Source organism: Loxodonta africana, chromosome 22 (genome assembly GCF_030014295.1).
Source record: "Loxodonta africana isolate mLoxAfr1 chromosome 22, mLoxAfr1.hap2, whole genome shotgun sequence".
In the NCBI taxonomy this organism is placed as follows: domain Eukaryota; kingdom Metazoa; phylum Chordata; class Mammalia; order Proboscidea; family Elephantidae; genus Loxodonta; species Loxodonta africana.
The window spans coordinates 14,804,896-14,830,553 of NC_087363.1; the positions used below are offsets into that span (position 1 = coordinate 14,804,896).

Here is a 25,658-nt window from a genome sequence, read left to right on the forward strand (position 1 = left end):
CAGAAAAGAAAAAAAACTCCTTAAACCATCCATTTTCAGTTTTGGAACGTGTAAATTAAGTTCTTTTAAACCCAAACACTCCTATAAAGACAATCTTAAAAGGCAAAGTTCTACTGGAAAGAATGTCTATACTTTGGAAACTTGTTCTAGTGACGAACAACTTTTGCTAATCAAACAGTTGAGAAGTTCTTCTTCACCCAGCCATCTCATACTTTAACAACTGAAATCTTCAAGGTATGTATGAAACTAAACTCAATATATCACCTTAAAAAATTACAGAAGCAGTATTAATTGGTATTGTCTTTTTGGCCTTATAAAATTCTACTTACAAGGAGGGAGTATACTGTAGCAGTTAAGCACACATGCTCAGAAGCTATACTGGCTGGGTCTAATTTCCAGCTCTACTTACCAGCTCTGTACTCTTGGGTAAATTGCCTAAACACTATAGGTCTCAGCTTCCTCATCCATAAAATGAGGATAATAACAGAAAAAATTCAATAGGGTTATTATGAGTACTAAATGTAATAAATAAAGAGTAGTAAATGAAATAAAGAACAGAGTAGTTAAGGAAGCCAAGGTCCCAACCTCACAATGCTCTGTAAGATACCGTATGTGTACTGGGAGTGAGTAGAGGTGGCACAGAACAAGGATGCCACCCAAGTCCCCTGCCAGCTGCCAATCATTCCACATCCTAGAGGTTACTCTGGTGATGGCCAGCTTAAGAGTGACTGGGTAGGCTTCCTAGATTCAACTGGTTAATCGTGTGTAAGCTGCTGAGAAACTGATCTGGCATGACTTAAAAATCAGGAATGATGATTTTGATCCCACTCGAATAACTGCAAATACCCTATGAATTGTTCCAATTTGACTACTTACAAACATACTAAAATGTTGAATAAACTGGAATATGAAGTACTAGCATCCACCTCCCTTGTGCGCACAATCACAACCTGTACAGACTTCTACTGAGTCCATATGACCCTTTGCTGTTCTTTGATTACAAGTCTCTGTTCTCCTCCTAACTGATTGAGACACACAGGGAAGGAACTGTGACCAACTCACTTCTTCATCCCCACAGCCTATTTCAAGTCCCTAACAAAATGTAGGTCAGGAAAAAATTACAACTTTAATTTTTCTTCTCCATAAAAATGGAATAGACATTTTAAATGTAACAGGCTCCTTTTCCTGACTATACAAATGACACATATTAAGAAAAATGTGTGAAATATGAAGAAATAAATCAAAATTTCCAATCCCAGCATCCAGAGATAACTATTTTGGGTATATATTCTTTTCTCTGCAGAAATGCACAAATAGGGAAATGAACTTTAAAAAGTCTAAATAGAAGAGATTATTGAAAACCCAGTTTTCTTAGCGACTCAAGTACAAAATTTTCTGTTCTCATGAAAATGTGGTTAATAAACGACAGGCTAAAAATCTAGCAAATCATTCCATAAGTGATATATGTTTGTATTTTACAAAAATTATCTTGGCTATAGGCTGCATTTTATTTGAATTGCTGAAAAATTCCACATGCCTATACACAAAAAAAATAAAATGGAGACAGTTATTCAGCGTTAAAAAAAAAACCAAATCCATTGCCGTTGAGTCAATTCTGACTCATAGCGACCCTACAGGACAAAGTAGAACAGCCCCACAGGGTTTCCAAGCAGCGCTTGGTGAATTTGAACTACCGATCCTTTGGTTAGTAGCCATAGCACTTAAACACTACGTTACCAGGGTTTCCTATTTAGTGTTAGGGTGAGGGATTTACAGGCAATTTCGCTGATTCTTATCATTAGAAAATTATTTCTACAATACAGATTTATGTACAATGAAACTGGTAACATTTTAGGTATGCTAAGGTTCAACCACACAAGAAAAACCAAACAAGGAAAAGGAAACAGAGGCAAAAATTAAAAACATTGTGGTAACACGGGGAATAAGGACACAATTCACTGAGATAGACTAAAAAAATTCACATTCCATACTAGATGGAAACTGAGAACACAGATGTCACCTTACATAACTGCTCAAAGCTTTTGACTCTATAAAAGAAAAATCTCATCAAATACAAACATCAAGGTCTTTGAGAAGTCATGTATTATTTGTTGATTAATAGTTACATTCATTTCTAAAACCTTAACTCTTAACTCATAAAAGCTGAGTCACATTAAAATTACTAAAGTTTACTGCAATTTTTTAGATTTTGTACTTGAGCCACAAAGAAAATGAATTAAAAAAAAACTCTATTAATACCAATAATTTCTATTTATGAAATTAAACTATAATTTAAAATAGGAAACAGAGTAACGTTTTAAATTTAAAATGTTTTGAAATTTCTGCTTTTCTTTAGATATGCTTAAAGCTATACACATACATACACACACACACATATATATATGTATATGTATATAACCCTGGTGGCTAAGTGGCTAAGAGCTGGTAGCCAAAAGGTCAGAAGTTCAAATCTACCAGCCACTCCCTGGAAACCCTATGGGACAATTCTACCCTATCCTATAGGATTGCTATGAGTCGGAATTGATGGCCCACAACAACAAAAAAAATATGTATATATATATATGTATGTGTATATACATATACCTGTGTGTGTGCGCGTGTGTGTGTAGTAGCTTCTCACTGAAGCATAAAATATAATGATGCTAAAGAAAGTATAAACTATCAGTAATGGAAGGGCCTGTCTCTCTTTCTCTACTCACTACTCTACTTTGCCTTCAGCTTATTGCTTCTCGCAAACTCCTACGCTCAGATCTTTGTCTCTGCCTATGAAAGACAGAAAATATTGTGTCTGGTATAGAAACAATCTTCCAGAATATTCAAAGTTTCCCCCAAAATAACAATGTTGACATTTAATGACTGCCCAGCTCCCCTCAACATTTCACAGTGATAATCTGTGAAAAACACAAGATCATTTTAATATTTACATTTTATGAGTAACTTTCCCCTTTCAAGTTCTGTTCTCCTCTAAGTGAACTTTCCATTGCTTCATAAAAAAATAAACATGGCATTGGGAAAAAAACTCCAAAAACTCTCACCAAAATAAATTACTACCATATCAACATCCTCAAGGTCCTATGAGATTGTGATTCTGCTATCAATTTTACAGACAAGCACAGTTTAAGAAGTTTTATATTAAATGCAGATCAAAAGGAATGGAGTTAATTATCACTCAGCAATAACTTAAATACCCTGAACATTTTGACAAATAACTGATTATCCATCAAAACATACTGTAAAGTCAAATTTGACAACACAATAATCTCCGTCTCCCCATATACATTATTTACTAGAATTGCAACTAACATAAAAAGTAGTGAAACTCAGGTGTATTCTACTTCAAAGAGTACTATTTCAATTTTTTCAACATTATTAAAATAACACCACACCATCATCTAGGATATTATTAACCAAGTTAAACCAAAAACTTCATAGCACTAAATTATACTCACTCTGAGCGGAGCCGGGCTTCCATACCATCTGGTAGAAAAAGTTTTATTGTGGAAACAATACACCCATGGGTAACTGAGAGAAACAAAAGGGACAAAAATAATTTTTCAAAAATATCAAACTTTATACCTTTCATATCTAAACATGTATTTTATTATTAAATGTAGCAAATTCTGGGAAAGAAAATAAATCTGGTGATTTAATGACTCACAATTGCAAGGTGGAACATGGAAAGACCTGTTTTGAAAGCGTGCCACCCTCCAATTCTGCAGTCCCTAAAAGGTCAGCTGATTATATAAAAATACACTCGAGAAGGGGGACATGCACTTGGTCCCCCATCTGCTCCTGCTCCTCAGTTTAAAATATAGCCCTTATCCCTAATTCTCTTGTCCCCTGCCCTTAACTCCTTTCCACACCTTGCAAACCTCTAAAATTCTGCATAATACGGTTTGGAATACACCGTTCAACCCCCACTTCATGGACGAGAAAACTAAGGCCCCAGGCAAGTGAAAGTGTCTCTGTAACTCTCTGCTATTAGGTGCCTAAGATTCTCAGATTAGTTTAAAAAAGTTTTGTTTTCTCGATGGTTGTCTCTCTACTACCCATCAAACATCTGTATATAGTATCACACCATCACTTTGTAAGTAACTTTTTATCTTTGCTTCTTACTTCCTCCTTTTCCTATTGAAGATTTCAAGAGACATAACTTCATTAGGAGAAACCCTGGTGGCGTAGTGGCTAAGTGCTATGGCTGCTAACCAAAGGGTCGGCAGTTTCAAATCTGCCAGGTGCGCCTTGGAAACTCTATGGGGCAGTTCTATTCTGTCCTACAGGGTCGCTATGAGTTGGAATCGACTCGACGGCACTGGGTTTGGTGTTTTTTTTGTAACTTCATTAGGAGCCCTGGTGCCCCCGTTGTTAAGCACTCAGCTGCTAACAAAAGGTTGGTGGTTCAAACCTACCTGCCACTCCACAGGAGAAGGATGTGGCAGTCTGCTTCCATAAAGATCACAGCCTTGGAAACCGTATGGGACAGTCCTACTCTGTCCTACAGGGTCACAACAAGTCGGAATGGACTCAGTGGCGACGGATTTTAACCCCCCCAAAAGCTGCACCTGTACGGAGCTTCTCTGTGTGTGTTTTGCAGAGAAAAGAAAAAGAATTCTGGTTTTAAGGGTGATGGTTTTTATTTCTCTATTCTTCAGGTTTACATATGCCAAGATTCAAAGAGTTAATTTATTTAGTTCAGCAAACTCTGATTAAGAGCTAATGCGGTGATGAAAATATACTTTATCATGACTGGAACAGTGGTTACGTGACTATGTACAATTGTCAAAATTGAGTGAATTATATACGTAAAATTGGTGTTATAATGATACCTTGATAAGGCTGATTTTAAAAAACAGAGCTAACGTATTTATATGGGTATAACTTATTAAATGATCATGCCCATGAATCACCAAAATGATATTATAAACGTAAAATAATACGGCTGCCCTGTCATCTGGAAATACACATTAAACGTAAGGAATTTAGCACGGTTTATTCAATATCAATTTTCATTGTCCCATCTATGGAACAGATTCTAAACTGTCTGCCTAGTATAGCAATCGTGGAATGCACCACTGGGCTCCCTCTATCCTTACTGGCCTCACCTTCTATTCTGCTATGACGTATTTCCTATGCAAAACCAAGGCACCTGCACAACTCCAAACACCTTACCTTTCGCAACCCCATGCCTTTTATACAAGCTGTTCTTTCTGTCAATGATGCTCTTTACCCCCGATGCCTGTGTGGCCAAATGCTACCTATTCTCTAGGCTCAGACTTCCTACTTCCTTCACCAAAGTTCATATCTGAATTAGGTGCCCCTGAGCATCCTATATCTACTTCTTGTAACACTAAGCACACAGCATTCACGGCAGCGTTATTCACAATAGCCAAAAGGCGGAAACAACCTAAATGTCCATCAACAGAATGGGTAAATGGAACGTGGTACATATACACAATGGAATATTATTCAGCCATAAAGAGAAATAAAGTTCTGAAACACGCAACAACATGAACAAACCCTGAAACCACTATGCTGAGTGAAAATCTGTCAGTCACAGAAGAATAAAGATTGTATGATCCCCCTTACATGAAATATCTAGAACAGGCAGGTGCATACAGACCAACGTTTACTACCAGTTACCAGAGGTGGAAGGGAGAGGGAAAGGGGAGGTATTACTTTAGAGGCACCAAGTGTCTGTCAAGGGCAATGAAAAAACTTGGAAACAGATGTGGTGATGGTTGAATGTAATTAATGTCACTGAACTTTATATGTAAAAATGATTGAAATGACAAATCTTTTATGTATACATATATACACTTTTTTCTTAACTACAATAAAAATATTTTTTAAATGCCTGATTAATATTTTACAGCTTCCCTTACTCAGTGATAGAGATGTCTCTTCTTTAAGAATAGTGGAGTTCATCCCCATTTGAAAAACCTCCTAACCTCCTTCTCTCTCTGGCAGAAGGCAGGGAGGAGACGATTTTTTTTTTCTTTAATTTTTATTGTGCTTTAGGTGAAAGTTTACAAATGAAGTCAGTCTCTCATACAAAAATTTATATACACCTTGCTATGTACTCCTTTTTGCTCTCCCCCTAATGAGACAGCACACTCCTTCCGTCCACTCTCTCTTTTCGTGTCCATTCAGGCAGCTTCTGACCCCCTCTGCCTTCTCATCTCCCCTCCAGACAGGAGCTGCCCACACAGTCTCATGCGTCTACTTGACCCAAGAAGCTCACCCCTCACTAGTATCATTTTCTATTGTATAGTCCAGTCCAATCCCTGTCTGACGAGTTGGCTTTGGGAACGGTTCCACTCTTGGGCTCACAGAAGATCTGGGACCATGACCTCCGGGGTCCTTCTAGTCTCAGTCAGACCATCAAGTCTGGTCTTTTTATAAGAATTTGAGGTCTGCATCCCATTTCTCTTCTGCTCCTTCAGTTGGAAGGAGCTGGGCAACATCTAGCTCTGGTATCAGGCTGATGTAGTGGAACAGATAATTTTTAACAGCTCTGTGGCTCCCCCAGAGATTTACTAGAAGCAGGCTACAATGAATACAGGAGCACAATAAGAAAATCCAGCAAAACCAAAAATTTAATCAATATACTTAAATTGGTAATTAAATCGTTACTGTCGTTGTTTTAAAGAAAAATAGGTGGAGCAAGTTACAAAATAAAACTGCAATGCCAGAGCTGATAACCTGTGGAACATTACAGTCAGACATTCTGTTGCACAGATATATCACCTTGAAGCCCAAGTAACAGAATAATGCACAAATCTACAAGTAGAACCAAGGGCTAATACTGACTGGGCAGTGCTGGGCTGCTGCTCTGTTGAAGGCAGTCAAAGACCACATCTGGCTGCGTGGACAAACTAGTCCGGCCAATCATGCCTTTAAAAAGATTCTCATGACAACTAGATACACAGATGCATAGAAATGTTACCCCTTTGTTTTGCAACAGGCAAGCATTTAAAGCAACCCAACTCTACACAGCAGCACTTCCCCAAATGAAGGGCTAGCAGGTGTTAACAAAAAAGAAGCCTGGGGTCAGGTGACTTTGGGAAATACTTCGTTAAAAGTATTTTAATGGCACTGGGTTTTTTTTGTGTGTGTGTGTGGTTAAAAAAGGTTTAAATGGATTTTAATTTTCTTAAATCAAGGCTTTCTCAGAGCTTAACGGGCTTTTGTCCATCAAGAGACTCTAAACGTTAAGACACATTTTCCAAAGTTATTTGACCACTGAGTCCCCCACCTTCCCTCTTTTAGGGACACTTATGGTATTTTTTTTTTTTTTGTAATTTTATGGTAGGAACTGGTCTTATGAAGAAAATACTTTAAATACTGCTCTGAAGCATTCTATAAAGCACTCTCAAAAATCACCTTGAAACATCATTACCGTATTTCCAAGACTCAAAAACAAAACTGATCGTAAATCACAATTTAAACAACTTCTCCAGGGAAAAAACATTGCCACATTGCGTAAATATACACATACACTGTAAATCAACATAAGTCTTGGAAATGTTAAAACATGAAAGTCTGAATCATGGAAACCAGGTATCTGCAGATGAAAAATCCACAATTACCTGCTATTGTATGAGACTTTATTAAACATCAGAATTAAGACTATATGCGAGCTGACTGCCATTTATCTGTATGTGTGTAGCTATTTTTTTCTAATGTGTATACAGACTATTTGGCTTTTGAGTTAACATATTTACTTTGTGGTATGCAGCCAGCCTTTTCTATTGCCTCTTCACACAAACACCACTTAGAAGGGGACCCATGTTCACTCTGATGAGTTTAAATACCGTTTGAGGCCCTGTTTGGGAGACTGGGACTTTGGGCTATGCTGCAGTCTTGCCGTATCTCCATTCCTGCACTAAGCAGAAAGGTCCATATTTTTTTAAACTTAAGAGTGGTTCAAAGGATCTCTTGGAATGACTGGCAGTAATAGGAGGTACCATATAAAAAGCCCAAGCAACATTAAAAAAAAAAACAAAAACAGGACTTAAATGAGAGGTGTTAACATTTCCAGACTGGGAAACGATTTGCTTATTTGCCTTTTTGACTGCCTTCAAAGCTAAAGCAGTTCTAAGAACTTTCCATCCTAAATTTCCAGCATCATAAAGCTTCTAATCCTTAGGCTTTTCCCCCCCCGCCAAGTTAGAAAAGAGGCAGGGGATGTAACATTAGCTGAGTAGACAAGAACTCTTTTTCTTTCTTTCTTTTTTAAATTTTAGGGTTAATATTCTATGCTTCATGTGTGACCTGGAATTCAGCTATAAAAAGCTTTCTCTCTTCAATTACTTGTTTACCCTGAGGAACAAGGATAGGTAGGGTAAATGCTCTATTTTTTCCTTTTATTTACCTGTTTTCAGAATGATAAATTGGCCTCCAAAGTTATTCCAAAGGTGATCAATTTTTTTTTTCTTTATAGTATCACTGTAAGCTCATGGATTTCAACATGCTTGATATATTTCAATCCTCTGCTATTTACTGTTGTTATTATTCTATGCTCAAATTGTCCCGTCTTTGACAAGTGGGAGCTAAACTACCTCATGTTAATTCCTGAGTCTTTTTGACAGGACTGCAGCAGTCTTAGGCAGCTTCATTGCTTTCTGGTGTGACAAAATCTTCTAGGTTCAATTTGCACATTTCCTGTGCTAGACTCAGAGTGAAATATTTCTCCAAAGAAACCTTGTTTCTACCTATTTATTTGGTGGGGGAAACCCTTTCTCTAGGTATGAGGATTCATTTACCACGTTATTTCTCTAGCATACTATGAAAAGATATTGCTCATTGGCTTGTTTTTCAACTTACCCATGAGGAATGGTGGTTCTCTGAGTTTACGTGTTTGCTCAATAAGTATTCAGAGAACCTGCTGGCACAAAGCCATAGGTTGGGAATGATAGGAAAAACCAAGATGATTAAGATGAGGTCCCTGTCATCGAGGAGATTTCAATTTAGAGACAACCAATCAGAAATACCTAACATAACAACACAGGACAAAAAAATCACAAATGCTACATGAGGCACAAAACATTAGGGAATTTGGAATGAGCGAGGGCAGGGGACCAGCTGTAACTGGAGGCTGGCGTGTTACTGTGCTGCTAAACAGGTTTCAGCAGAGCTTCTGGACTAAGATCGACTAGAAAGAAAGCGCTGGTGATCTACTTCTGAAAACTCAGCCAACGAAAACCTTACAGATCACAATGGTCTGATCAGGTTACAATGGTCTGATCAGATCACAATGGTCTGATCCCACTGTGCATGGGTGTGCCGTAAGCTGGGCCTACTCAACAGCAGCTAACAACAACAAGGGCAAGGGAAGGCTTTATGAAAAGGGTAAAAAAAAAAAAAAAAAGAGTAGGATCTCAAAACCTGTAAATGGAAGGAAAGACAGAGAGAATGGCATGAACAAAGAAACCAGAAGAGTGTGTGAGAATGTACATGTAAGCAGGGCAGCTGGAGGACACTGGGAATATAAGCTAAAGGACCTACATTCCAAGACACTCTAGGTGCCAGGCCCCAAGCTAAATATGCAATACATGTTAACTACATATAACAAACCATATAAACAGCTAGTTTTATACTTTGGACGTGTTATCAGGAGGGACCAGTCCCTGGAGAAGGACATAATCCTTGGTTGCAGTGAAAAAGAAGACCCTCAACAAGACGGACTGACACTGTGGCTGCAACAATGGGTACAAGCATAACAATTGTGAGGATGGCCCAGGACTGGGCAGTGTTTCATTCTGTTGTACATAGGGTCGCTATAGGTCAGAATCAACTTGATGGCACCTAACAACGGTAACAATAAAAAGATGATTTTTTTTTTTTTGCATCACGACGGAAACATAATTTTAAAATCACCCATTATGCAGCTATTAAAAAAGGAATAAATTATTTTACAGATAAAGCAACTAAGGTTCAAACAGGCAAAAATAACTCATTTGAGATCTAGGATCCAAAACAATTGTTTCTATCTACCATATTATATCTCATTAGTCCACCTTGACCACTTAACACATGTTAAGCGGAGTAATAGGAAATAAAGCCAAAAGACTGAATGAATCTACATTTTTCGAGGCCCTCAAGTATACAATCAAGCATTTCAGACTTTATTCTGCAGCACGGCTTGGCTACTTAAAGCTTTTAAAAGCCAGAGAATTACATAAATAAAGCTGTAGTAGAAGGATATTCAAGGGGCGGTGGGTTTGCAGCATACCTGCAGAGGTGGGGAGTTACTATAACATTCCAGGATGGCAACAGTAAAACAGGAACTGGTGGAAAAAGAAGTCAAATGGACTAGATGACATAGCTGCCGAAGGTAAGGAAGAGATAGGATCCAGAAGGGATGCCAAGATTCTGAGCTAACGTGTCTGGGAGAATGATGGAGCAATAAAAGGAACTGAGAAGTCAGCAGAATCCTCTAGCCTGAGGGGGAAATTAAGGATTATACCAAGTAATTACAAGGTAACAGCAGGACATACAGTAGAAAATAACAAACAAGCAGCTGGAAATACAGATATACAGCCAGCAAGAATGGATTCGAAGCAGACAGGGTGAGAAGGGAAACTTGCTGCCAAGAATTTAATTGAGCAGAGTTGTTAAAAGCAGTTGTCCAACAAAATCGCCCAGGGCTTTTTAAAAATAGGTATGTCCAGGCCACATACCTAGCAATCTCCTTCTTAGGGCTCAAGGGTTGGGTCTAGGCATCTGCAGTTTTATAAAGCTCTGCAGGTAATTCTGGTGCACAGTCTGGGTTGAGAATTCATTTTTAAAGGAGCAAAAGAAGACTGCCATGCCACCAGGAAGGTTCCCTCAGTCAACTCAGTGAATTTGGTGAAGTCTGTGGTGAATCTGCTTTGTGACTTCCCCTATTAATGGCAAACAAAGATGGTATAAATGATTCACAGGGTTTTAGTAATAATAACGGTACCTAGCCCTGAGCTTAGCACTTTATATACATTCTGTCAATGCTCCCTCAACCCAGTGAGGTAGTGCTTTGTGATAGATCGCTTCTCCATGGCTTCCTTTGCCATGGTCTGGTAACTCTCACCAAATGACTGAGTGGGACTATGCAAATGAGGTGCTTGTGGCCCACCAATGGGATTGAATAGCCTGCTAACACTGCAAATAAGGTGCGTGGCACCCTTGTGGGAGTGAGATCATGCAGATAAGGTGTATGGAACCCTGACAAGAGGATTGGTCAGTTTTACCATTCCACTAGGCTTAAAATGAGTCATCCCAGAGGTGGACAGGCGGGACTTGACTATCACCAAGAAGAAGAGACAGGGGTGGAGCACGTCTTCTGGACACGGGGTCCCCACACTGAGAACCTCCTAGACCCAGGAGAAAAAGACAGCTGCTAATGCCGGAGATGGAAAGAGACAGAAGCAGAGAAACAGCAGCAGAGGCAGCAAAACCAGGAGACAGGCAGGAGATGGCACCACGGGCTTCCCAGCCCAGAGTGAGAAAACTAAGCACCGTGCTGGGGAGTGGGGTGCTTCTGAGCACTTGCCGGCAGAGCTATCCTCACCAACCCATGGAGCAAGAGAGCTGAGTATCTTCAGGCCAAGGCTTGCTGGTGAAGTGAGGTGCCTCCAGGCACTTATTGGCAGAGCTAAAGATCTTTGTAACACTTGCCCGAGCTGGGCAGAGGCTGGGCCGAGAGGCCAAAGGACCAAGGGCCAGAGAGAGGCTTTCCTGCAGGAATGGCTGAGAAGAGGCTGTCCTGGCGGAAGAATTGTATCCTGAATTGTAAGCTGTTACTTCCCTGATAAACTTCATAATCATGAGTATGTGAGTTCTGTGTGGTCAGTGCAATGAATTATAGAACCCAATAGAGAAGTAACGAGTGCCATGGGAAGGACGGCTGGTGTCAGAATTGGTAAAAAGGCTGGAGGGTGGAAGTAAATTTGACCTCCACCTCAGAAGAATCAGCGTTGGGCTACTGATCTTGAGTCTCCTTCCCCCTTGTGAAGTTAAAGGAGGTCAGATGCCCCCGCCATGCCATTTTTACAGGTAGGTAATAGTCTAACGTTTCACTTTTTTTAAGATGAGGAAACTAAAGCTTAGACAGGTTAAGGAGAGCAGTAGAATAAAAAGGGCAGTTGGTAACAAAAAAGTTTTCGATTCCCAATCTTCACATTAAGTCTCTGGGATTAGTAGAAAGGCTGCCAAAATCTTCCTTGAGATAAAGTGGTAGAACTGACTTGTAAAATGGTGGGTGAAGATTTATGGGGCATTTTACAACATATTTAACCAGTATGTGCCAGGTCAAGTGTGGGGATGCTACAATGAACATGAGAGACACAGTGCCTGTCCTTGCACAGTTCACAGTTTAGTGAGGGAACTGACAAGCTTTTCCAAAGTGCCGTTAAGTGCCGGGTGCAGCCCTGGCAGGGAGGAGGCCTCCAGTCCAGTGGAGAAGGATCGAGAAAGGTTTCCAGGAGTAGGAAACAGCATGTGCAAGTGCTTAGAGGCCAGGGTTTGTCTGTTTTGTTTTATTGTAGAGAATAAAACTAATTCAACGCATTTGGAGCATGAAGCAGAAGGAAGATGCGATAGAAATTGCTCATAATAGGCCTTTTGTTGATAAGGGCTTCACCAAGAAACAGATATTGGTGAAGTGGACCTGGACAGATGAATAGATGACAGGAATTATGGGTGAAGTTACAGAAACAACTGGCCCCAAGCTTTGCAACAGTGGCTTACTGTAACGGTGTGTGACCCAGAAAACTTGTGCTCTGGCTAAATAGTTTGTGGGATTAGAAAAGTGACCAGTGGGTTGTTAAGGCCCAGGACCTGGCATGTGGCTTCTTCTCTTCCATTCATCTTTGTCTTTTCTTTTAAAAAACTCTATTAGAACGTCAGGTACTTGTTTCTAATGATATTTTGTATTTATAAACCAAAAACCCACTGCCATCAAGTCGATTCCAACTCATAGTGACCCTGTAGGACAGACAATAACTGCCCTCTAGGGCTTCCAAAGAGCAGCTAGTGCATTCGAACTGCCGACCTTTTGGTTAGCAGCCGTAGCTCTTGATTACTGTACCATCAGGCCTCCATTTTATAACTACAGGACAGATTATTTGTACAGGCCTGACTAGTGAGTTTTCTTCCTGGAGCCAAACTACATGGAGAGTTGAAAACCAAAAGCAGCTTGTTTTTGTAGAACCTGGAATAGAAGACATACTGATGTGAACTGATATGTTTAGTGGCATCAGGGTCTTATCACCCTTTTAACAAAATCCCAATTATTTATTTATATCTTTTTTTTTTTTAATTTTCTTTTTACATATTAAAAGAAAACCCAAACCTCCTGTTGCCGTCGAGTTGATTCTGAGTCATAGAGACATATGTTGTTGTTATTTTTGTTAGATGCCATAGAGTTGGTTCCGACTTATAGCCACCCTAAGTACAACAGAATGAAACACAGCCCAGTCCTACGCCATCCTCACAATCGTCATGCTTGAGCCCATTTTTGCAGCCTCTGTGTCAATCCATCTCGTTGAGGGTCTTCTCCTTTTTCACTCACCCTCTACTTTACCAAGCATTATGTGCTTCTCCAGGGATTGGACCCCCCCCCGCCGCCCCCATAACACGAACAAAGCACATGAGACAAAGTTTCGCCATCCCGACTTCCAAGGGGCATTCTGGCTGTACTTCTTCCGAGACAAATTCGTTCCTACTTCTGACAGTCCATGGTATATTCAATACTCTAACACCATAATTCAATGGCATCAATTCTTCCGTCTTCCATATTCATTGTCCACCTTTCACATGCGTATGAGGTGAATGAAAACACCATGGTTTGGATAAGGCTTACCTTAGTCTTTTTATTTACCCATTGTCCTTGAGTCGATTCTGACTCACAGCAACCCTTTTTATAGATCTTAATAGTCTTTTTATAGCTCCCCACAAACTACTATTTTTTTTAATCATCCACACATATAATTTTATATGTTTACTTTTTTTTTGTATAGATATAGTCAAATATCTTGTTGTTTTGCATGCGTTACTCTTTATGTAAATGTTTATACAATACACATAGTTCTGCAATTTGCTTGAGATAATGTTTGAGATTTATTTTTGTTGATGTACGCAAATTTAGTTCATTCGTTTCACTGCCATATAGTATTTTTCCTATTTTACTCAGAATTTAAATTTTACTTAGTTTTTGTTTGTTTGTTTGTTTTCATTCTACTTATTTAAACGTTTAATTAGGGGTAACTCCTGATTTTGATCAAATGTCTTTTCACCATCTGCTGGTTACATAGTTACATGGTTTTTCAGCTTTAAACTGTAAAATTTATTGATAGATTTTCCAATATTGAACAATCCTTGCATTCCTGGAATAAACCCTACTTTGTAGTTTAGTTTAATTTCTGAATTTAATTTAGTAACATTTTAGTTAGAATTTTTCACCTTTTGTCACAAGTGAAATTTCCCTTTTTTTTTTATCTTCATCAGATTTTGGCATTAAAGACACGCCGGCGTCTTTAAAGGATTTTGGGAGCTTTCTAACTTGATCAATGTTTGGAAATGTTTAAATAACATTGGATTTATCCTGTTTATTTAAAATAAGATCAAATTCAGCTGTGAATCCCTCTGTCCCTGCTATCATTTTCATTGGGAGATCTCTAATGACTTCTAGTTTAAGGAAATAGATTTATTCAACCTTTCCCCTTCTTCTTGGGATAATCTATCAGGAAAATATCAATTTACTCTAAGTTTTTATATTTTGTTTTGCCATACCCAGTGCCGTCAAGTCAATTCTGACTCACAGCGACCCTATAGGACTGATTAGAACTGCCCCATAGAGTTTCCAAGGAGCGCCTGGTGGATCCGAACTGCGGACCCTTTGGTAAGCAGCCGTAGCACTTAACCACTAGGCCACCAGGGTTTCCTACTGTTTTGCCATAGGTTGATATAAAATGTTCTCCTAGAAATACATTTTTTAAATAATTTTATTTTTTTGTTGTTGCTGAGAATACACATAGCAGAACGTGCAATGATTCAACATTTCTGCAAGTACAACTTAGTGACACTGATTACACTCGAGTTGGGCAACCATTCCTGTCCTTTTCTGAGTTGTTTCTCCCCCATCTCTTAGAATTCTAACATATTGTGTATCTGTTTGTTTCCCTTCTCATTCCTTATCTTCTATATTTCCTTAGTTTTCAAACATTTTGTGTTTTGCTGTTGTTTTAGTTTTTTACCTAATCAAAGCTTTTAAATTATGTATTTTATTGGTCTTTTGAAAGAAACGGCATTTGGGGTTGGTTAGCCCTTTTTTTGATTGTTTCATTAGTTTCTGCTTTTTATTTCTTCTTCCAAGCTTCTTTTTGTTATTTTTGTCTTGTCCTTTTCCTAATTTCTCGTAAGTGCCAAATTCCTTCATTGTGTTTTTTTTTTCTTCCTTAATATTGAAGGAATTCAAGTTATAAATTTTTATCTGACTAAAGGATTTTCCTGAATTTTGGCATAAAGGTCTTCTTTATATTCCTTTCTACATAGTTTAAATTTTCTCTTTTAATTTCTTCTTTGATCTAAGAGTTATCTAATAGTGTTGCATAATTTTAGGAGGATTTTCCAAGTGGTATAAAGCTTATCACAGTACTGTTTAGCATAGCACAAAGTCTTATGCTTTTTTCTCGCTCACGCTTAAACGGGTAGCGCTCAACTTGTGCCATGACTGTATACCAAGACCTATATACATAAGTCAACTTCTTGAAGCCAATAAGTACCAAAAGAAACAACATTTTAAATGATGAAGAAATTTTTCTTTAATTTTCTTAAAGTTGGCATAAAAGATGGCTAAACTTTCAAACAAGCCTGCAGAATCTTAGTGTTGCTGAAATAATATTGTACTAACAGGAATCTGAGTTTCAGTGTCATCCTCTTAGCTTTCTACAACATCTTTTTAAGTGTCCATCATAGTTAGACAGGCAAGAAGAGTAGAAAGGAGTTTGGAAAGAGCTGCCTTCTATAACTGCCAGCCTCTTGGAGACTTGCATATATGTTGACATATTAAAGGCCCTGAGAAATTCTGCTTAACTTTGGTTAATTTAATGTTTCCTAAATGTATTTGATTATCTCATTCCTTCATTTGTTAACACCTATTAATTCTCTTTGGGAAATGCAAACCAAGAAGACCGGCATTCCCAGGGAAGAAAGACAGTGTAATCAAATTCTGTCTTCTCTGTGGGTTACTCACAGCCAGGTCTCAATAAATGTTTGCTGAAGGAGGTGGTGTGATACGGCAACAGTAGAGGCAGGCGCACCCACTACAGCTGCTCCAAGTACGGTCATCTACAAGTGAGTTCTTTAGCAAGGCATAGTCAAAATGTGCTTCAAAACACAATCTTTCTTTTTTCTGTTTTACATTGTAAATGCAAGTCCTAAAGTTTTAGCCCTACCCAAATCAAATGTCAAACACTAACTGAGGAGGCCAACAAGTCCCAGTAAAAATAATACTGCAGTTGCAACACCAGCGAAAGCCTATACATAAATACGCACATGCACACACAAACCCGCATCACCACCACCACCACCATCCCCACCTCTGCCGTGAGAAACGTCAGAGACTGTCGACTTAGCTTATCGCCAAGTCGGAGTATGTTCAGAGAAATCAAAGGAGAAACCTGCCAAATGGTTCCATTGTCCATATTAAGCTAATACAGTGAGACTGCACACTTTGGGTTTTTATCCACTTAATCCTTGATGTAGCCATATAAGTCCATGGTCCTAAAGCAGACAGTGAACCAGGTAGAAGCAGGAAGCTTCAAAATTGTAAGAATAAAGACAACCTAAATTTATTTTCTAAAGAACTTCCAGTGTCAAAAGCTGAGACATAAATTTTATTTTATACTTGTAACAGGTACTGTTAGCTGCCTACTTTCACAGCCTTTTCCTCCCCTTTCTTTTTAAAAATATTTTATTGTGCTTTCAGTGAGGGTTTAAACAGTAGTTTAGGTTCTCATTCAACAGTTTTATACAAGTTGTTCACTGATACTGGTTACATTCTTCACAATGAGTAAACATTCTCAGTATTTCAGTTCTGGTTATTATGTTTCCATTAACCTAGATTCCCTGCCCCCTTACCTTCTCATCTTTGTTTTAAGGTAATTGTCCCCTCCTTTCTTGTTAACAGAACTCTAATTTTGTTCGGGGCTACAATGCACATACAACTTGAAGGGATAAATCATAATTGATCTCTGCCAGTCATGGGTCTCCTGCTCCCCTTTCCTGAGTAAGTAACTTTTCCCAGAGTACTGTGTAGATAGAGGTAGCCATGTGGCCTTTCCATGTGGCCTGTGAGACATAAAAAGAAATCTGCTAGGAGAATTCTGGGAAACGTCCTTTCCACATAAAAACAAGATGGCATTTTTTCCCCATCTCATCCTTCTTGCCCAAGACACTGATGTGAGGAAAACGATGTCTGGGCTGTAGTCATCATGCTCTGACCATGAGGCAACAAGCAAAAGGATGAAAGTCAACACGTTAAAGATGGTAGAACAGGGGGATCTAAGACTCTGGAACCCTGATGATGTAAGGGAGGCAAGTAAACAAACTCTGGACCTACCTACCTCCAGACTTCATGTTATATTAACAATAAATATAATAAATAAATAAACTCTTTGTTGTTTGGGTATGCTGTCACTGCAGCCAACTGCCTCCTAACTGATACAGTAGTGCTTTATGTTTTCACAATGTGATGAAGAATATATATTACTAACATTTCAGAATTTAAAATTTTAGAAAACCAATGGGGGAACTAAAGGACTTCTAATTTTTCACTGCACATAATGCTATGTTTAAATTGCTTTTATAAGCATGTAAAAGCATGTGATGTTTTATAACATTAAATATGAGAATACAAAAGTAAACAAGCTTAAAAAGACAAATAATAGGAAAAATCGATCCATACCCGTACCTTTCCGTGTGTTCTCCGTCACATCTACCCCAAACTGAATAATATCGCCAGAAAGAATTTCACATGGTGGACTTTCTTCAGAGCCTCGACTCAATCTCTGGCTATTTATAAAGGTACCATTACTACTTTTAGTGTCTTGGAGATAAAACTGCAAAAAAAAAAAAAAAAAAATTGAGCCAAAGATTAATAACAGTAACTCCAAACCTACTTAAAAAAGAAAAAAAAGTACTGTAACTTTGCAAATTACTGTGGGCGGCTCTCTCCCCCATCGATTCAGAGCACTCGTTTCAGCTAAACTTGTCCTTCAACTTTACACCAGTGGGCTCTTCTCCTTCAACACATGTGACGTCAGACCCACTGCCATCGAGTCAAGTCTGACTCAACAGTGACCCTACAGAACACAGCAGAACTGTTCCACAGGGTTTCCAAGGCTGTGAATCTTTATGGAAGCAGACTATCACATCTTTCTATCGTGGAGCAGCTGGTGGGTTCTAACCACTGACCTTTTGGTTAGCAGCCAAGCACTTTAACCACTGTGCCACCAGGCTCCTTATGTATGAAGTTAGAACCCTAAAACCAGGTGACATAAAATACAGGTAGACAAAATGGTGCAGTTACTTTGGAAAAGGTTGTCAGGGTTTCAAAATGTGAAACATACAGTTACCATATGACCTAGCAATTCCACTCTTAGGTACATACCCAAGAGAACTGACAACATACGTCTACACAAAACACTTGTACGCAAATGTTCATAGCAGCATTAGACATAATGGCTGCAAAACGGAAACTACCCAAATGTCCACCAATTGATGAAACAACAAACAAAATGTGGTTGTTGTTGTCGGGTGCCATCAAGTCGATTTCCTCTCACAGCAACCCAATGTGACAGAACAGAACCGCCCGTAGGGTTTCCTAGGTTGTAATCTTTACGGGAGCTGACTGCCAGATTTTTTCTCCCACAGAACCTGCTGGATGCATTCAAAGCACCAACCTTTTGGTTAGCAGCTAAGCACTTAACCTTCCGTTACAAAAGGGAATAAAGTATTGACACATGCTATAACATGGACGAACTGTGAAAATACCATGCTAAGTAAAAAGAGTCGGTCACAAAAGGCCACATATTGCATAATTTCATTTATACGAAATGTCCAGAATAGGCAAATCCATAGACAAAAAGTACATTCATGGTCCTAAGGGGCAGGGGGAAGGAAGGGAATGAGGAGTGACTGCTAATGAGTACAACGTTTCTCTTTGGGGTGATGAAAATGTTCTAAAATTAGACCCTAGTGATAGTTGTACAACTGTCTGAATATACTAAAAACCACTGAATTATACACTTTTAAGGGGTGATTTTCATGCTATCTGAATTATATCTCAATAAAGCTGATATATATATTAAAAAAAAACACACAGCCAGATAAAATTCTACCTTTCCATTTTACTCTGACTGTATACCTTTGTTCCTAGGCTATCTGGGTAAAATCAAAGAGAGTGTACTTTATTCCACAGGCAAGGCAACTGGTTTTAGGTAACACCTATGATTAATAGTTATCGGATAGCTAACACACTTGGTGTTTAACGACTGATACACCTTCAGTAATAGAATTCTTTATGAGAAAAGATATTTGAGACACTAGAAACTAAAACACTGCAATCAACTCTGAGAGTACAACTTCCTGGCCTCCCAAACTTGTTTTTCATCACTTGGATAATCTCCCCTCTTTAAAAAGGGAAGGAGTAGCAGGAGGCGCAGGAAGCCTACTTAAACTAAAAAAATTAAGAACTGGGATCACACAAAACACTTACTAGGAAGACAGACAAACCAATTTTTTTTTTATATATAATTTTTATTGTGCTTTAAGTGAAAGTTTACAAATCAAGTCAGTCTCTCACATAATAACTTATATACACCTTGCTACACACTCCCAACTACTCTCCCCCTAATGGGACAGCCCGCTCTCTCCCTCCACTCTCTCTTTTTGTGTCCATTTCGCCAGCTTCTAACTCCCTCCACCCTCTCATCTCCCCTCCAGGCAGCAGATGCCAACATAGTCTCAAGTGTCCACCTGATCCAAGAAGCTCACTCCTCACCAGCAACCCTCTCCAACCCATTGTCCAGTCCAATCCACGCCTGTAAGAGTTGGCTTCGGGAATGGTTCCTGTCCTGGGCCAGCAGAAGGTCTGGGGGCCATGACCACCAGGGTCCTTCTAGTCTCAGTCAGACCATTAAATCTGGTCTTTTTATGAGAATTTGGGGTCTGCATCCCACTGCTCTCCTGCGCCCTCAGGGGTTCTCTGTTGTGTTCCCTGTCAGGGAACTCATCGGTTGTAGCCGGGCACCATCTAGTTCTTCTGGTCTTAGGATGATGTAGTCTCTGGTTCATGTGGCCCTTTCTGTCTCTTGGGCTTATAATTACCTTGTTGTGTTCTTGGTGTCCTTCATTTTCCTTTGATCCAGGTGGGTTGATACCAATTGATGCATCTTAGGTGGCTGCTTGCTAGCGTTTAAGACCCCAGACACCACTCTTCAAAGTGGGATGCAAAATATTTTCTTAATAGATTTTATTATGCCAATTGACTTAGATGTCCCCTGAAACCATGGTCCCCAGATCCCTGCCCCTGCTACACTGGTCTTCGAAGCATTCAGTTTATTCAGGAAACTTCTTTGCTTTTGGTTTAGTCCAATTGTGCTGACCTCCCCTGTATTGTGTGCTGTCTTTCCCTTCACCTAAGGTAGTTCTTATCTACCATCTAATTAGTGAATACCCCTCTCCCACCCTCCCTCCCTCCTCTCGTAACCACAAAAGAATGTTTTCTTCTCAGTTTAAACTATTTCTCAAGTTCTTATAATAGTGGTCTTATACAATATTTGTCCTTTTGCAACTGACTAATTTCACTCAGCATAATGCCTTCCAGGTTCCTCCATGTTATGAAATGAGATAAACCAATTAAACAAAAAAATGTATCTTTCCTTTTGAATTTTCCTACACTCTCCAGCCCCACTTATTCTAGCAACGTATTTTCACTGAACTCCTTCCTATGGAAGAAAGGAAAGACGACACCTAATATTTATCAAAATACGCTTTATTTATGCTCAACAAAAGACTTCTCCAAAAGAGTAAAAAAAGAACTTACAGATTGGGAAAAAATTTCTGGCTATGACATATCCGATACGGGTCTAATCTCTGAAATTTATAGAAAACTACAATATCTCAACAATTAAAAGACAAACAATCCAATTAAAAAATGGGCAAGGGATACGAATAGACACTTCACCAAAGAAGACACTCAGGCAGCTAACAAACATATGAAGAAATCCTCAGGATTATTAGCTATTAGAGAAATGCCAACCAAAACTAAATGAGACACCATCTCACCCCAACGTTATTGCCACTAATCAGAAAAACAGGAAATAACAAATGTTGGTGAGGTTATGCGGGAGACGGGAGCTCTTATACACAGCTGGTGGGAATGTAAAATGGTATAACCACTATGAGAAAAGGTATGCCCACTGCCTCAAGAAGCTAGAAATAGAAATACCATATGATCCAGCAATGCCACTCCTAGGTATATACCCTAAAGAAATAAAAGCTGTGACACAAATAGACATGCACACCCATGTTCACTGCACCACTATTCACAATAGCAAAAAAGATAGAAACAACGTAAGTGCCCACCAACAGATGAAAGGATTAACTGTGGAACATACACACAATGGAACACTATACAACAATAAAGAATAATGACACATCTTCGAAACATCTCACAACATGGATGAATCTGGAGGACATTATGCTGAGTAAAATAAGTCACTCACAAAAGAACAAATATTATACGAGACCACTATTATAAAATAACAACATAAGGTTCACATGCAGAAAAAAAAAAAAAAAGGAAAGAACACTCTGTGGTGGCTACCAGGGATGGGATGGAGAGGGAGGGAAAATTACCACATAGAAAACCAAATAAAACCACACCCGTTGCCATCAAGTCAATTCCAACTCATAGCGAACCTGCAGGACAGAGTAGAACTGTCCCATAGGGTTCCTAAGGAATGGCTGGTGGATTAAAAACTGCCGACATTTTGGTTAGCAGCCGAGCACTTAACCACTGCATCACCAGGGCTCCAAAAATAGATAGAAGACATGCATTAATATTGGTGAAAAGAAAGGCAATACACAGTATGGGAAAAGTCAGCACAACATGACCAAGGCAAGAGAAGACACTGAAAGGAACATAAGAATAAAGGCAACTACAGTAACTACTAGAGCATAGACAATCTTGCAACAACAGAAGAAACAAACAATAATTTGAGTGGATACATAGGCAGACAGATAAGAGGTGCGGGAGAATGTAAGGGAGCACAACCACCAGAGGATACAAGTTTGGTGGTGGATGTTTCTACGTACATGACTGTAGATGCTCCTTATATATTAATAAAGACAATAGAGCACACAAGGGGCACAGTTAAAGAAACAGATATAACCAAACACCTCACGAGAGGAAGTCACTAGGCTCTAAGGCAAAGGACCATAGACTTGTGGAACATCTATGTCAACTGGCACAACATAGCTCATAAAGACAATGTTCTACATCCTACTTTGGTGAGTAGCACCTGGGGTTTTAAAAGCTTGCGAGCAGCCATCAAAGATAAAACTATTGGTCTCTTCCCAGCCGGAGTAAAGGAAAATGAAAAAAACTAAAGACTCAAGGGAGCAATTAGTCCAAAGGACTAACAGACCACATGAACCACAGCCTACCTGACCCCGAGCCCAGAAGAACTAGATGGTGCTCAGCTACCATTACTGAGCACTCTAACTGGGATCACAACAGAGGGTCCTGCTCAGAGCAGGAGAAAAATGTAGAACAAAAAATCAAATTCACAAAAAAGGCTAGACTTACTGATTGTCATGGATCAAATAGTGTTCCTCAAAAATATGTGTTAACTTGGCTAGGCCATGATTTCCAATACTGTATGGTTGTTCTCCATCTTTTGATTTGATGTATTTTTCCCACGTGTTGTAAATCCTAATCTCTGTGGCTAACGAGGCAAGATTAGGTTATATTAAAGAGGAGTACAGTGGAATGCAAGACCCTTACTCAGGTCACAGCTCTGATCCCATGAAAGGGAAGTTTCCCTGGGGTGTGGCCTGCATCACCTTTTTATGTTATAAGAGATAAAAGGAGAAAGAATCCAGCAGAGAGATAGGGACATCTTACCACCAAGAAAGAAGAGCCAGGAGCAGAGAATGTCCTTTGGATCCAGGGTCCCTGGGCTGAGAAACTCCTAGGCCTAGGAGAGGACTGACGATGAGGACCTTCCCCCAGAGCTAACAGAGAGAGAAAGCCTTCCCCTGCAGCTGGTGCCCTGAATTCAGACTTTAAGCCTCAAGATGCAATACTGAAGGATTCTACAGGGAAAATATTGAACAATGCAGAAAGCATCAAAAGGAGATGAAAGGAATACCCAGAGCCACCATACCAAAAAGAACTGGTTGATGCTCAACCTTTCAGGAGGTAGCATGTGATCAAGAACCGATGGCACTGAAGGAAGAAATCCAAGCTACACTGAAGGCACCGGTGAAAAACAGGTCCCAGGAATTGATGCAATACCAATTGAGATGTTTCAACAAATGGATGCAGCGCTGGAGGTGCTCACTCATCCACGTCAAGAAATTTGGAAGACAGCTTCCTGTCCAATTGACTGAAAGAGATCCATTCCAAAGAAAACTGATCCAACAGAATATGGAAATTATCAAACGATATCATTAATATCACACACAAGTAAAATTTTGCTGAAGATCATTCAAAAAAGGTTGCAGCAGTACATCAACAGAGAACTGCCAAATGTTTAAGTCAAATTTAGAAGATGTGGAATGCAGATATCATCACTGATGTCAGATGGATCTTGGCTGAAAGCAGAGAATACCAGAAAGATGTTTACCTGTGTTTTATTAACTATGCAAAGGCATTCAACTGTGGGGATCATGACAAATTATGGATAATATTGTGAAGAATGGGAATTCCAGAACACTTAATTGTGCTCATGAGGAATCCGCACACAGAGCAAGAGGCAGTTCTTTGAACAGAACAAGGGAATACTGCACGGTTTAAAGTCAGGAAAGGTGTGTGTCAGGGTTGTATCCTTTCTCCATATTTATTCAATCTGTACGCTGAGCAAATAATTTGAGAACCTGGACTATGTGAAGAATGCAGCAACAGAACTGGAGGCAGACTCATTAACAATCCTTGATATACAGATGATACAACCTTGCTTGCAGCAAGGTGAGGACTTGAAGCACTTACTGATGAAGATCAAAGACTACAGCCTTTAGTACGGCTTGCACCTCAACATAAAGAAAACAAAAATCCTCAAAACTGGACCAATAAGTGATATCATGATAAACGGAGAAAAGACTGAAGTTGCCAAGGATTTCATTTTACTTGGATCCACAATCAATGCCCATGGGAGCAGTGTCCAGGAAATATCAAATGACCTGTTGCATTGGGTAAATCTGCTGCTAAAGACCTTTTTAAAGTGTTGAAAAGCAAAGATGTCACTTTAAGGATTAAGGTGTGCCTGACCCAAGCCATAGTATTTTCAATCACCTCATATGCATGGAAAAGCTAGACAATGAGAAGAAAGACCAAAGAAGAACTGACACTTCTGAATTATGGTGCTGGTAAAGAATATCGAGTATACCATGGACTGCCAAAAGAATAAGCAAATCTGTCTTGGAAGAAGTAGAGCCAGAATGGTCCTCAGAAATGAGGATGGTGAAACTTTGTTTTATGTACTTTGTACATGTTATCAGGAGGGGTCAGTCCCTGGAGAAAGGACATCATGCTTGGTAAAGTGGAGGGTCAGCGAAAAAGAGGAAGACCCTCAATTAGATGGACTGACACAGTGGCTGCAACAATGGGCTTAAATACAGCAATGATTGTGAGGATGGCTCAGGACCAGGCAGTGTTTCATTCTATTGTACACAGGGTCACTATGAACTGGAACCAACTCGACGGCACCTAACAACAACAACAACAGCAGCCTCCTAGACTGTGAGAATAAATTTGTTTGTGGTATTTTTGTTACAGCAGCACTAGATAACTAAGACACTGTTCTGATAGAGACTGGAGGAAGCCCCAAGACTATGGCCTGAAGATACCCTTCTGATCTCGAACTAAAGCCATTCCCAGAGACCATCTTTCGGCCAAACAAAAGTCCATAAAATCAACAGTGACACTCAAGAGGAACATGCTCCTTAGAACAATCAATTATATAAAATCCAAAGGGCAGTATTTGTCCAAAAGCTAAGATGAGAAGTCAGAAAGGGATAGAAAATCAGGACAAAAGCAAACAGGGAACCCAGGGTGGAACATATATATTTTATGCCATCAGGCCCTCATTTAACCTTAATATTAAAACTATGATATAGATATTATTTCTTTTATTTCTAAATGAAAAAAGTGAGGTATAGGCACGTTAAATAATAAAGTGAATAAAGGAGCAAAGATTCAAATAATAGAATAAAAAAGTTTTTTTTTTCCATAAAAAAGGCCATGTTTTTGCCATTATTTCACATTGACCTTATGTCTCATTTATCCTTAACTTCTCCCACAAACTCTCTTCCAAAATGAGACACAACAAAAGAATAGGTAACTTTCAGAAAACAGGAAAATGACATTTCAT

At 39.2% G+C, this 25,658-nt stretch overlaps 1 protein-coding gene across 32 annotated transcripts in view; it reads right to left on the bottom strand.

Moving 5' to 3' along the window:
* SLMAP (sarcolemma associated protein) overlaps positions 1–25,658 on the bottom strand; it is a 159,762-nt gene that overhangs the window by 64,455 nt on the left and 69,649 nt on the right. For 22 of the 32 annotated variants that reach the window (XM_023547593.2, XM_023547584.2, XM_064274333.1 and 19 more), the window contains exons 2-3: positions 17,972–18,119; positions 3,471–3,543 (exon numbers count right to left, since the gene is read on the bottom strand). In XM_023547593.2, coding sequence (XP_023403361.2) covers positions 3,471–3,543; positions 17,972–18,119 — 221 coding nt within the window. Of the gene's footprint in view, positions 1–3,470; positions 3,544–17,965; positions 18,120–25,658 lie in introns of all 32 variants that reach the window. The other 10 variants (XM_023547590.2, XM_023547580.2, XM_023547583.2 and 7 more) reach the window with 1 other exon arrangement.